The 13,956-nt window shown below is 38.2% G+C and overlaps 1 protein-coding gene across 23 annotated transcripts in view; it reads left to right on the top strand.

The window, feature by feature from the left end:
• Positions 1-13,956, top strand: part of NRXN3 (neurexin 3) — a 1,012,014-nt gene that overhangs the window by 867,560 nt on the left and 130,498 nt on the right. For all 23 annotated transcript variants that reach the window (XM_027638371.1, XM_027638372.1, XM_027638389.1 and 20 more), the window contains one exon: positions 8,627-8,798. In XM_027638371.1, the coding sequence (XP_027494172.1) occupies positions 8,627-8,798 (172 nt within the window). The remainder of the gene's footprint in view (positions 1-8,626; positions 8,799-13,956) is intronic.

Genomic DNA, 13,956 nt, shown 5'->3' with positions numbered 1-13,956 from the left:
TCTTATGCTCTATAAAGCTGGGGAAAGAGGTTTGCAGTCATGGAAAGATGAAGCTGGAACCTTAAGTCATCTGCTTTAGAATTTTCTTGCTCTGAGGCAGGACTAAATACAGCAGCCTGACCTTGACAAATGTTTATCTAGACTACCTTTTGTAAAACTTCAATGGAAAAGATTAGATTCTCATTAATCCTTCTCAGTTTCAGTGTTTTGCCACTTCATAAAATGAACGAGAATCAGTAAGAACCTCAAGAAAATTTTGGCTTGAACACAGACTTACAAGTCATGTATGATGCTAGATGGTTTTTCAGTATAGCAAGTAAAAGTTAAAATATCTGCTTTTCAGGAAGTACTGAGCAGAAGGTTATATTTGCATTGTATTCAATGGCTCTTGATTGACTTTCTTCCCATGTATTTGTCTATTTTTGAGCGTATTTTAGGCATCTGAAAAATCCCATGACAGTGACTGGCACAATTCAATTATGTACTTTCTCAGAAGGTACTTTCTTTGCTTAAACATAATTACAAAATTATTTTATTATATATTTGTAGTTCCTTAAATGTGGTGAGTTGATCTTGGCTATATGCCGGGTCCCAGCGAAACTGCTCTAACCCTCCTCTTCCCAGCTGGACAGGTGAGAGAGAGTAAAATGAAAAACAGCTTGTAGGTTGAGATAAGGCAGTTTACTAAATCAATAGTGAAAGTCTGTGCACACAGAAGCAAAGAGTATGCAAGCAATGTTTGGCTACTTCCTGGGAAGCAGGGCTTCAGCACACGGAGTGGTTTCTCAGCAGGCAGCCATTGTAAGCAACAAATTCCCCCCCTTCCTCCTCCTTTCCTTAGCTTTTATGTCTGAGCTGATGTCATATGGTATGAAATATCCCTTTGGTTAGTTTGGGTCAGCTGGCCTGGTTGTGTGCCCTCCCAGGATCTTGCCCTCGATGGGAGAAGGAATGTTGAGAGACTGCAGTGATGCTGTGCCAGCACTGTCCAGCAGTAGCCAAAACACTGGTGTGTTGTCAACACCCGTCTAGCTACCAGTGCAGAGCACAGCACTGTGTGGGATGCTATGGGGAAATGAACTCCATTGCAACCAGACCCAAAACATTGAATTGTAAGGAGATAATGCTGAATCATTGCTTTTTTATGATTCTAAGTATACACAATTTCAAGTGTGATACTTTTTCTGAGCTTTCTATATCTCCTCTTTTTTCTTTTTGAGATGGGCTGTAAAGATCTGTGTACTGTGTTAAAGAATTAAAGTCAAAGATCCACCATTAAATTATAACAGATTTTCCTTTTGTACACCGTTCCTTTTCATTATAATTCTTGTCATTCCACTTGCCTTTTTGACCATGTTCAGTGCTGGGCCAATCTCATCAAAGAAGCAACAGCAATGAATCCAAGGCTTCTTTCCTCAGCTTTAAATGTTCAAATCACAAATAAGTGTTACTCTAAAATATGTCCTATAATTTAACAAAGAATCAATTCAGACAAGATATATTGCCTCATATAAAATTTTAGAGGAGTCTAGATTATATCAATTGTCCTTTTTAGCCTTATAAATTATGTATCTCTGAGAATTGCTTCTTTTAAAAACCATGCCCCCAAAGGGTAATAATTTCTGTTTATTTTATCCTCTGTGCATGTCATTCTTTCTGATGAATAGGTTTGTAACTGGCATTTAGTAGATCTGGTTTAGCACCTTAAAGAAGCTGTAACAAGCAGTATAAAACAAAAAAATTACCTACTGTTCCTTATAACAACCCTCAAAAATCAGCCAAAATTAGCTGACCTGTGTACTTCCTTTCCCCTTAAAAAACATTTTTTCTTGTTTCAAGGTGACTGTAGAGTGTTGGCACCCTGATTAAAAGCTTCCAAGTCAGCTGAGCTTCAGTGCCTGTCATTTCTTTAAGAGCATTTGATGCTTCTGTTGATTATCATATTTGCCAAGGTGGCCATACTTGTACTTGACCATTCCTTCCCTTTCACTATTATTTGAGTAAAGCAAGACTTCATCCAATAAGCTTTCCCTTTACTGAGCTCTAGAGTTTTGTACATATTTAATCCTGATTTCAGACTTACCCCTCAGTGATATTAAAAACGATACTAAATATGACCAGCCAGAGAGGAGTAGAACTAACTGCCTTATACTCTGTGCTGAACACAGGTTCTAATATTTCACCTTCTTAAATCCATTGATACACACATACTGGAAAGACCTGTCCAGCTGTGCATTTCGTTCTAGTTGCAGCCCAGAAAGGTCCTCTAAGCACAATGCTGTTTTTTACTATTTTCTTGTCAACAGCATGTTGACAATGAGTCAGCAGTGCCCTGCCAGCCAGGAGGGCCAACTGTGTCCTGGGAGGCATCAGGCAAAGCATCACCAGCCGGTTGAGGGAGGGGATTGCTCTGCTGTAGTCGGCACTGGTGCAGCCTCACCTTGAATATTATGTGCAGTTTTGGTCACTGCAGTCCAAAGGAGGGCAATGAAGATGGTCAAGGGCCTTGAGGGGAAGCCATACAAGGAGCAGCTGAGGTCACTTGGTCTGTTAAGCCTGGAGGAGACTGAAGGGAGACCTCATTACATTGTACAACTTCCTTGTGAGGGGAAGAGGAGGGGCAGGCACTGATGTCTTCTCTGTGGTGACCAGTGATAGAACCCAAGGAATGGCCTGAAGTTGTGTCATGGGAAGTTTAGGTTGGGTATTAGAAAAAGGTTCTTCACCCAGAGGGTGGTTGGGGACTGGAACAGAATCCCGAGGGAAGTGGTCACAGCACCAAGCCTGCCAGAGTTCAAGAAGCATTTGGATGATACTCTCAGGCACATAGTGTGATTCTTGCGAATGGTCCTGTACAGGACTAGGAGTTGGACTTGATGATCCCTGTGGACCAGCATATTCTGTGATTCTAATGAGCAAAAAACTTTCTGAGTTATTGTTTGCAGTGAGAGTTTACAGGAAGTGATTTGATATTGTAGTAATAAGTGAATATCCTCTGTGGAATATACATCTATACCTTTGGCTCTCCTAGATACCTTACCCCCTTTAGCGCTGTTGTGCTAAGTCCCGTAAACCACCAAAAGTGAGTGATCCTTCAGCTGGACTAACATCCAGAATCAAGTTTAAGGCAAAGCAAAAAAGAAAAAACAACCAGGCAAGCAAAACCCCAAAGGAAATCAAGCAAATAAATTCTTAAGAATAAAGTGAAAACAATTCTAAAGAGGGAGAAATCTCTTTTTAAATACATAGACTGTAACTGTGAGGAGCCTAAGTTAGAAGAAAGTCATTCCAGGAAGAGCAATGCTTGACTTTATAAGAAAACAAAGCAATTTTCCTGAATTGAGAGGGCAGCACAGTTGAAGTGTACTCATGTGGCATTTGTGGGGAAAAAAAGTTTACGAAACCTTCCTACAGTGGGAAATGACTTATATTACTAAAAGAGCTTGTATTGCTTTCAAGTGAGAGCAGTAAAATCAGCAGTGATCTGCAAGAAGGAGTTACTAGGAGTATTGTCTGCCAGGTTTGGGCTGATGTCTAGCCATGCTGGAACCAGCCGGGGTGGGAGGAGAAGGCAGTCTGTGCAGTAATGACTATTAAAAAATAATGAAATAAAATGAGTGTGAGAAAATACAGTTACTCCAGGATTCTAGTCAGGTTTCAGGTATGTTTTATAAATGCTTTATTTTTAATTTACATTTATCTCCAGAAAAATAAGCAAAAGAATATGAAGATACTGGGATAAACTCTGCTTTCACTTGCATCAGGAGGAATTGAGTTTCTTCAACAAATAGCTATTGATTCATATTGATGCAACTGAGAGGAGGATTTGTCCTAATGCTCAGAGTTCTCTCTCTCAGGTTTTGAAATGAAATGCTCTCTGCATGCAGGGAACAAACATGTTCTTTCAGTGTGGATTATTTGAATCTTAGATTAAGAAAAAGAAAACCTAATGGTAAAGCCCTTTTCAGAACAGAGTGCATGTGGCTGTTCATGTATGTGTCCCTCTAACACACTCCAACTGCTCATCTTACAAAACCACTGCCAACCCCATTTTATTTTCTTTCTACTTGATCTGCAACAGAAAGACAGATCCCTTCAGAATGTAAAGGCACAGCATGGAGAAAGCAAAGGCCTGATAATTTGCATGCAGACAGGCTCTAGTTCTCTTTGAATGGAGGGAAACAAAAGAAAAAAACATACCTGCAAAAATGTCAAACCTCAGAAATGTTCCTCAAATCCCTTCAGAGGAAAGGAGTTGGTTTTGGAGGAGCTGAAAGTAGAAGCTGAGAAAAGCTTAGGACCTGCTCCTCTTGAATTGTTGTTGCTCTCAGATCTGAAAGGTTGGGATTGTGAGGATATCACCAGTGTTTAAGTAAAATATGTCTGGATTTGCAGGGTTTATAGAGCTTGGAAAGATAGGTGACTATCACTCCTCTGTCCCAGGTGAAGAATCTGTTTAACAAAAAATGTAAAAGAAAAGGTTGCCTAAAGGAAATAATGCTTAAGGGCATAAATTGCAGATTTCCTGATCTTGTAGATTAGCTCCTGTATTGTTTATTAATGTTCAAAATATTTGATAACAATGCATATAATGACAAACTGTTGCCAGGAGCCTGAGTAGAATAGAGAGGTCAAGGGGAGGCCTTGTACAATTTTTTTTTTTAAGTACTTTGCTTTTTTTTGTTCTTATAATTTATCTACAATCATTCCATTATATGATCATAATTACTTGTCTGAAGTCTTAGAGACATCATGACAGAAGCTTATCTCCAGAAAGTCTGTAAGCAACAGAACAGTAATGTGGCTTTTTAGGGCAGCAATTTTATGGGACAAATCAACACAAGTCAAATTCTTGAGAAACTTTAAAAATCCTATTTGGCTCAGTAACCTTAAATAAAGGAGAAGTAAAATACAGACTGAATGCTGACTTCACCTCATTATTTATAAATAAAATGGTTCCCAGTTTTCCAAGATATAGTGCCAGCACTTGATGTCTCTTCGAGATTTCAAAAACATTAATTAATCATTGTCTTTTTATGGAAAGTTTTTGGGGCAGCCCAGTAAATACCAATACAGAGAGGAAAAAATTCGCACTTAAATGTTTAAATTCTCTTGAGCTCTTCTGGACCATGTAACTTGTATGCTCTTTGTGGCTCTGCATTCACCTTTTTCCTTGCCGTATGGTTAGGACTTTTTTTCTGTAACTGCAAAATAAACTTTAAAGGTGGTCACTCTAAAGTAAACTTTCTTTGTCACATACTTACTGGTCTAGTCAATACCTTTGTATTGTAATGCGGAAAAAAAATCCCCTAGCTGAATGTGTGGGGAAAGGAATGAAAGGTCGTGTCCATCATGAAGTGCTAAAGTTTAATGGTAAAGCTTGTCTTCGAGATTTAGAAGGAAGGTGGGTCTTGGTAAAAGCTGCTTTTAATGAGGTATTGTAACATAGAAAACTAGAATAGATGTTGAAAATAAATCATGGATTTGCCCCCTGTGTCCATGGTCACTGTTCTTCACTGGAGGATTTTCTTTGTGCTTTACTTTACTTTTTTTTTTCCTTCCAGGAATCCATAAACTAATTGTTGCTTTTTTTCATAGTGTTTGGTGCCCTGGAGATATAAAATACCATGAATAAACTGTATCTTGAAGTCTGTGTGTGCAGTTTGGCTTCAATAGCCCTACTTTCTGCATATTGTGTTATATTGTGTTATATTGTGTTTTATCCTGATAACTGGAACAAAACCTTTTTCATTACAAGATTCTACTCAGTCCAAATAAGAGTATTAAAAGTTGTGCTTCTGCAAAATTTTTGTTAAAGAGTCACAAAGATCTCTGCCCAGGGGTTATCTGAAGAGAGCTGGAGTAAGCCTTCCATCAGGCCCATGGGGGTTTTTCGTTGGTTTTTTTCAGACAAATTTTTGTATTCCTTAGTTGCAACAAAGTGTTAGAAGGGCTATGTTCTCTTGGCTCTGGGAGGGGTGGGCAATCTGCTTGGAATGACGACAGCATCGGTTTGCTCATTTCCCTTCTCTCTCCATCAGGCTAAAGGCAACTGGCAGTTTGCAGTCCTTTACTTCCAGAATCTTATCCCTTTCCCAGTTTGCCATCTTATCATTAGACCTTCAAATAGGTCTTTTTCTTCAAGCCCCAGGAAAAGGAATGGTGAAAGGCTCTATTTCCTTTTCCTCAAAGGAGAGATCAGAAACATTTTCTTGTTCTGCAGGGGAGATTAGTTGAACTTCCCACCATCTTCTTTCCCAATTGCAAGTGAGAAAATCTTTGCCTCACTAAGCCTGTAGGGCTTAATTCACTCTGCTGAATACCTCTCAATCCCTTCCTCTTCTGTGGTGGTGGAGATCTTTTCCATTAGACAAGGTGCAGCTCTTCATCTTACCTGCTCACCAAGGTAGACTCTTATTAGAGCAGCCACAGTTTGCAAAAGGAGTTTGATGTATTGATGGCAATTGAAAAAGCTGTATTAGAGGTTGTCCAGGAGGCTGATGACAGGGCAGCACCTTGCAAAACCTCAGTATCAGTATCTTGGTTACTTGGTCAGTAGATAGTATTTGAATCTTTGAGGAAAAATTAATCACTTGTTCTTTGCTAATTGCTATGCAAGTAAAGATAATTATATACTTACCAGCAAAAGGTTCACTAAAACAGTGTTGGGAGATCACATATCAAAGAAGGGGTAAATCTGTGCCAGCAATGCTTTTACCTGAAATAAATCTCTGTTCACTGAAACCTCTCTTATTTTTGGGGTAACATTAGAGAAGAAAGGTTGGTTGCTTTCAAATGGCATCTGAGTTCGTGAATCTGCTGGGAGCAGCAATCCACTTACCTCATGTTCCAGTGTAAAAAGGAAGATGATACTGATGTCTTAAAGGAAAGTCCATCCAAAGCATAACAGTGCTTGAAACTGCATGTTTCATGCAGTACATGAAACTGTTCCTATCATACTTACATTTAGCAGAGTCTAAAATTTACCATTGTAATGAGAGGAAAACCAAGATGCTTACAGTTGCAGTGCTAAACTTCAAGTAGTTGAACTACAATTCATTACCTCTTCAGCTACAAGACTGTCTGCTTTCCTTTACTAATAACAGTGTTGTAGTTTGATACCAGGGGATTTGGTGTTAGGAAAACAAATGTCAAAAAAAGAAGTGAACTGAAGATACAAGGAAGTTGTAGTGCATATTTTGGTATGAGTAAACTTTGAAATGTAAGGTAAAGCAGGAATCAAAAAGGGCCTCTCTAAGAAATTGATATACGTCCAGGCATTTTAAGAAAATGGAGTTTTGATAACAGGAGACAGGAGTAAATCCAGGAGAGGAATCCGAGGTGGCCCTGAAGTACAAGAGGAGAGGTTTCTTTCTTATTGCTGAGATTTGCTAGTGCAAATGTAGTAAAGTTAGGGTAACAGCCCTGAAGGAGTCCTATGCCCACCAAGCGCGTATGTAAGGCAGTAACAATAACAGAATTGTCTCGCACCCCTTTAGTATATGTCAGGTTTTTTTTGAAGAAGGTATATTTGCATACAGCATGGCCATCTACTCTCTGTTGTTGTTTCTTCCTTGCTTTTTCTATGAAGACCGTCAGCAGAGTTTTGCCAATTTTATAGTATTGGTGGCTAGCAAATGCATTGGCTTCCTTTCTGCACTGATTTTGGATCTGTGCAGTACACCTAATATGCCTTCCTAATTGTTGACACTAGCATACTGTTGAGTGACATCAGCCTCTCCTTGTTGAGTGTTTGAAGATACATTCCCATTAACTGTATATTGTACAGTGACGAGAATTTCTGGCACTGTTTAAATCAGTAGTATTAAATGCGGATATCTAATGTGAAGATGTTCTGGGCATGTATTTTACAATCTAAGGTCACTGAATATGGTTGTTGCTTGAACTACATGAGGGGAGCTGTAGGAAGAAGTGTTGTGGCTAGTACAATAGGCTTTGCCTGCTCTTCTCTTTCAGTCAGTACCTGATGGAAAGTTTTGGGAAAACAATATGGAAGACTGTGTTATTGGTTAGGCATGGCGTGCTGTGTGATGTAGAAAAGCAAAAGACTGGCTGTTTTTGTCTTTTAGGTATTTTAGCAATTAGGTTCCCTCAGGTTGTCAAAGTCAGCTAATTAAATTTTTTGCCCTTCTAATTCCATATTTTTGCTGCATTCTGCCTGCTGGATCCCAGTTATTTGTTTTGGGGTGAGGACTGTTTGTTTCCCAAGCAGAATAACAGAACAAAACAGTTGGTGGGATACAGGCTGACTGTGGCTATATTTCAGATAACAGGTGATTAGTAATAATCAGTAGAGATGTTGCTCAAATAACTATTTATCCACATTTCCTGATTTTAGTTGCCTTATTTCTCACCTGTCTTCTGTGATGCTTTACGGGAACAAATGAGTCACTGTCTTCAGCTGAATGCTGTAGAGTGTGAAACACAGTGTTTATTTTGAAGCAGAGCCAATGAAATGCGTCCTGACAAAGCTCAAAACGATGCTTCTGTGTATTCTTCAGTGCCATCTACCGGCATAATTGCCCATTAGAGATTTATGGGCGAAGAACATGCTCCTAATCGCCAGCAATTTAAAAACATTTGTTTCTTTTTTCTTTTATTTTAGGAGCAAGGCAAGATTGGTGTAGTCTTCAATATTGGCACAGTGGATATCTCTATTAAAGAGGAAAGCACACCTGTAAATGATGGCAAATACCACGTAGTACGCTTTACCAGGAATGGTGGCAATGCCACCCTTCAGGTAGACAGCTGGCCAGTGAATGAACACTACCCAACAGGTAAATATTTTTTTTCTTTTTGTTTTTCTCTGTAAGAGTATCTGTACCTATAAACTAATGTTTAATCACAACTGGTTGCTGTATAAATCTTTGTTACTTCATCTCGAGGGTAAATTGACCAGCCTGGTGATGCGTATTGTGTCTCTTGGAAAACAAACTGGTGGTCCTTTACACTGGAAGTATAACCACGCCAGCTGTGTGGTATGATGCACATAGATCCTGCCATTTCAGAGGTCTCTTAAGTGAATCCTGATTCTGCATGGTTACAAACTCATACAACAACAAACTTGGGTTTTGCTACTTGTGATATTTTCTAAATATTTAGGGGAGAGAAGTTTCACACAGAGCTTACAAAAAGGAGAGGTGACTAGCCGCATCCCAGATACTGTGTATATAGATATGGAGTTGAAGTGCAAGGAGTGTGGAAGATTAGGCAAGTACTTGTTCAGACCTTATGCTTGCCTCCTAATTTTTCATCATCTGAATTTCATTTTCTCTTTTAGGTTTGCAGATACAAAGGTTGACATCTAACCAAAATGACAGCTCCTAGTTAACTTTAAGTCAAAATGTAGTGGAACAATTCATTATCTCTTTGGAAATTATCACCCTAAATCCAGCAGAAATAGTGAACAACTGGCTCTTGAGACACTCTTGAGACTGTTGAGGTCACATGTTTTATCCTGCCACTGGCAAATCACAGCCTCATGATACTTTATGTCACTATGCTAAAAGGTCAAACTCACTCTAAGTGAAAACCAGATTGTTGTATATGATACTGACAGTGCATAAGATAGCTGAGCTATGATGATGTGTATGGTTACAAAAGGCAGAATGAGCACAAGAAGAGAATTCCAGTGTTAACGACATTCTTCTTATTTACATGTTGTTGTCTAAGTTCAAGCCATGATCTTACTGGTTTCCAGTATGAAGTCTAAGCAACTTTCAGTTCTTCTTTTCTAGGTTGTACAGTACTAACTCACTAACTAACTAGTTGTGTAGGAGTTGTTCAAAAGAAACAAACTCAAATTATAGGAAATACCCTAACTTGATGTTATATACTAATTTATGTGACGTTAGACTAATGAATTACTCTAAGGGGATGATTTAATCTCTTCCACTCCCTCAGAAAGTGCAGAGGAAAGTTTTAAATGTGAGGATTCTATGCTGTGATGCTCTCTACCACATATTCAACACGGCCCTTTGTCGGTGTTTTGATGAAGTGTGTGCAAATTATTAACCTTATTTCTGTGAAAAAAAAATCATTTTGAATAATGCCATGACAGATATGCTGAGTTAGATTCTAGCTCTGCTATCTATTGGTTAGAGAGGAAAGTGGGCTAGGAAAGGCCCAGCTGAGGATCTTTCTTCTGCCTCTGTCATCAATTATTTTGTAATATACCTCCAATCCAGTTGGCAGCCAATTACAGTCACTAAGAACCCTATGAATAAATTTTCTTCTTACATTACTTGCTGTAGTAAGTCCCTAGTGTAAAGAAACAAAATATTCAACTCAATGCTTTAGAGATTTTTTTATTTTTTTTTAAAAGTGAAAATAAATCACACTGAAAGACTACCTCAGTACCTTCTGCTTCTGCCTTGGATGAAGATATTTCTGTGTTTTCATTAGAAGATGTATGGTTTTATGGAGTCATCATTAATCTCATGTTCTGGGCTAGTATTGAGTGTATGCAGTGATACCTTGAGGAGAAAGGACACCTTTATCTTCCAGACACCTTTTCCTTTTTGCACGTGTATTTCAATTTCTGTCTGTTTGTAGATGATGAATTTTTCAGCCTCTCTCTGTGAAAATAAGGCTTGTGGGATCATACTATGTGTGTCTGCAGGTTTCTCCCTTCTTTTTTAGCTGAATTTAGAAAAAAGGGCAAAAATCAAAAAAGTAAAGATCCTACGTGACTATGGAAAAAAGCAAGCAAGCAAACAAACAAACAAAAAAAAAACAAGGGAAAAGGGCAGGGTTCCAGGCCTTCCAGAGGAAAGAACTGTGGCTTGATCTCAATTCATGTAAAATACCAGAATATCCATATAATGCAGCAGTATTATGAATGCCTCAGATTCAGAAAAAGATTCAATGAGCCAATAACTACAGGAAACCAATCCCTATTAGTCCCATTTTCTCTATGGTTAATGGTTGAAAAAAAAGACTAAGGAGTAGCTTTTGAAATTAATAATTTGTTCTCTTTCACAGACCAAACTTGCATTATAGTTTCTTGTACGGAGTGCAAGACCAAACCTGTGTTCAGCAGAAATTCAACTCTGTAAAACACTTTGTGGTTGGATAGACCCAGGCTAATCCAGTGTGTTTCAACTGGAGACTGCTGAAACTGTGATTCATGTCAGACTTGTGTAGTACTAGCTGAGGAACCCTGTACATTTTGCATAGGATCAGGTCAATTCTGGAAACACACTTATTTGTACTGTTAAAAAAAAGTTATATTTATAGCACATGCATGGTTGGGCACACTGTGTTGTCTGTAAAATGAACAATTTCATGTGTACTTGGTTTTCCACACAGTGCTGCAGCCTAATGCTTGCAAGTTTTATAAACTAGCTAGTGTATCTTCCTTGTCATCACACATGGTACAATCTTCAGGCAGCAGGGCTGCATTTTGAATGGCATTTCCATGCTTGTCTCTAAGTTTTATTACTTGTAGAGGGATTATACATTCAACTAATAATTACTTGCTCAATGAAAAGCACAAATAAAAGTTGGATATTCATTAAATGAGCAAAGTGAGAGAATATTGGCTTTCCTTAAAACACAGTCTTCAGTTAAGTTGAAATTAACTGAAACTAGCCCAATGGGACCAAAAAACTCTAAAGATGCATTTTTGAAACTTAAAAAAAAGGACAAGGAAGTTAAAGAAAATGAAATAACAACAAACTTACAATTTAGGCACTGATGTTTTGGTTAATATAGCATCCAATTGCATTTCAGTGACCTGCAACAAGAGCTTTCTCCTTTCTTGCGAGGACAAGGGTTAGAGAGAAATGGTAAAAAGGAATTAGTTTGGAGCTAAGGTTGGCTAAACTTTGCGACTGAAATAATCCAAATCATTAGGGATGATCTCTCATCATTAGTGTCATTCCAATGCTACTGGAGTTTCTCTTACTGGACAGTAAGACTGAACAGTAAGACTGAACAGTGGCCCAGTACAGGTATCTAAGACAAAGTTCCTGAGATGGCAAATAGTTGCGTTAGTACTGAGGCTGCTATCTGCAATTCATCTGTCATGATTCAGCCAAAATCATTGAACTATTTATGATTTATTTGCATTAGTTTCTCCCTTTCTACTCTCTCTCAAGAACACAAGGAGATGACGTTTTCCATAGGCTGTACTGATAGCCAACTTCTTGATGCTTGACTCATTAAGTTGGTCATCACAGTGTGTTTCTCAGTCAGGGTATAAATCTCTTGCTATGCTCTAAGGTACAGGTCCCATGACTGCTTCCCTTCTGTTATCTCACAAGCTTTCATCCTTTTGTGTACCTACAAGAAAACAGGCTATGCTTGGACAATGTTGTTTTCTTGCTTTCATGGTCTTGGTGAGAGACTTCTCTGTATCTAAATAAATACTTATAGTGATGAAGTTGGAGTCATTTTGGACCAAGAGTTCAGAAAGAGGAAGCACCTGACATGTTTTTGTTTCAATTAGAATAAACCTATCAAATTTGAGACAGTTCAGAGAAATTTTCAGAATAGTTAAAAATAAATCTGTCTTCACACAAAACTGGGATGTTTCAGTCCCTAAATTTTCATTAGTTCTTAGATGTGAGATTTTTTTTTCTCTGTTCACTCACTTTTCTTGCAAAAAATTCTTTGTGTGTTGCCAGATTTGTAGTGTATGTCAAAACAAGCCTGATATTCCTGTTCATTCATCCATGCACCGACTACATTTTCTACAGGAGAAAAAAACCCCAAAACTAGTTAAAGAGAAGCTGTAGAGTAAGAGTGTCCGTGACACGAAAATAAAGTCTAATTGGAGTAATATTTTAAAGGAGAAGATTAAAGGAAGGAAGGCAAGAGGTGGGAAGGAGTTGTCATTTAAAGGGATGCATGATTTAGCAAGATAGCTGTAGCCTGGATTTTTTTAATGCATTTTAAAAATTGAGACAGCACTAAGCAACTGGATTCTTATCAGGATTCGCTAGTTCATCCACACACTACATATTTTATATTTTTCGCCTTTATCATTCTCTTGAGTGATCTCTCAGCCTTCTTGTAGTAGCCTCTACCCTTTCAAATTACATTAATTTGCATTTCTTTTGCTACTGAATAAGAGAAAAAATAATTCATCCTCTATGCCCCTACTTCATTTACTCTTTCAAGTACATTTCTGAGAGGAAGATGGATTTCTGGAAAAGCTGGACAGTTAGCTCTTGACAGCAGAACTAACTGCTCTGGCTCATAGTGTGGTCAGATAAGTGCATAGCTATAAAACGAAAAGTTGAATCTGAGACCCTGATATCTGTGCTGAGGTTTTCCTTCAGAATAGTTCCAGTTCCAAGAACTGGATGTCCCTGGACATTTGGGGCATATCTTCTGGTTTAATTTCATTTGAAAGCAATCCAGTTTGAACTACATCTTTGGTAGTCTATGTGAGACAGTCTTTATCTGAAATATTATGCTTTCTAGAAACACAGGTTGAAGTGACAGTGGTTTAGATTCTCCTACCTATCTGAAATGTGAAAAGCATCAGCTCTCCCTTGCTATAATATATTTTTTTATTTACTTGGTGGAAAGTTCTGAAGTAGCTTGATTTGTACCAGGCACTTCATGTAAGACCTGGAAGAAAACTGACTGAGTTCCTACTTACTCCTTTCAATATGTTTTCTAGCAAACTGAAAGAGTACTGTGACTATGGAACTTCATAGTCTACTTTGAAACAGATCATTTCTTGTCCTACTCAAGCCATTTATCACCTTTCCCTGGATATTTTCAGTCTCATCCCACAAGTGGCATGGTCTTTTTGTTTAATGATTTCCCACCTCATCCCTCTACTAGAGGGAGTCTAAAGAGGGGTTCTTTTCTTTTCTTTTCTTTTCTTTTCTTTTCTTTTCTTTTCTTTTCTTTTCTTTTCTTTTCTTTTCTTTTCTTTTCTTTTCTTTTCTTTTCTTTTCTTTTCTTTTCTTTTCGTTT

This window comes from Corapipo altera, unplaced genomic scaffold (assembly GCF_003945725.1).
Source record: "Corapipo altera isolate COAL_440 unplaced genomic scaffold, ASM394572v1 23, whole genome shotgun sequence".
In the NCBI taxonomy this organism is placed as follows: domain Eukaryota; kingdom Metazoa; phylum Chordata; class Aves; order Passeriformes; family Pipridae; genus Corapipo; species Corapipo altera.
Note: the sequence above shows the minus strand (reverse complement) of the source record. Positions and strands in the feature narration are given on the sequence as shown.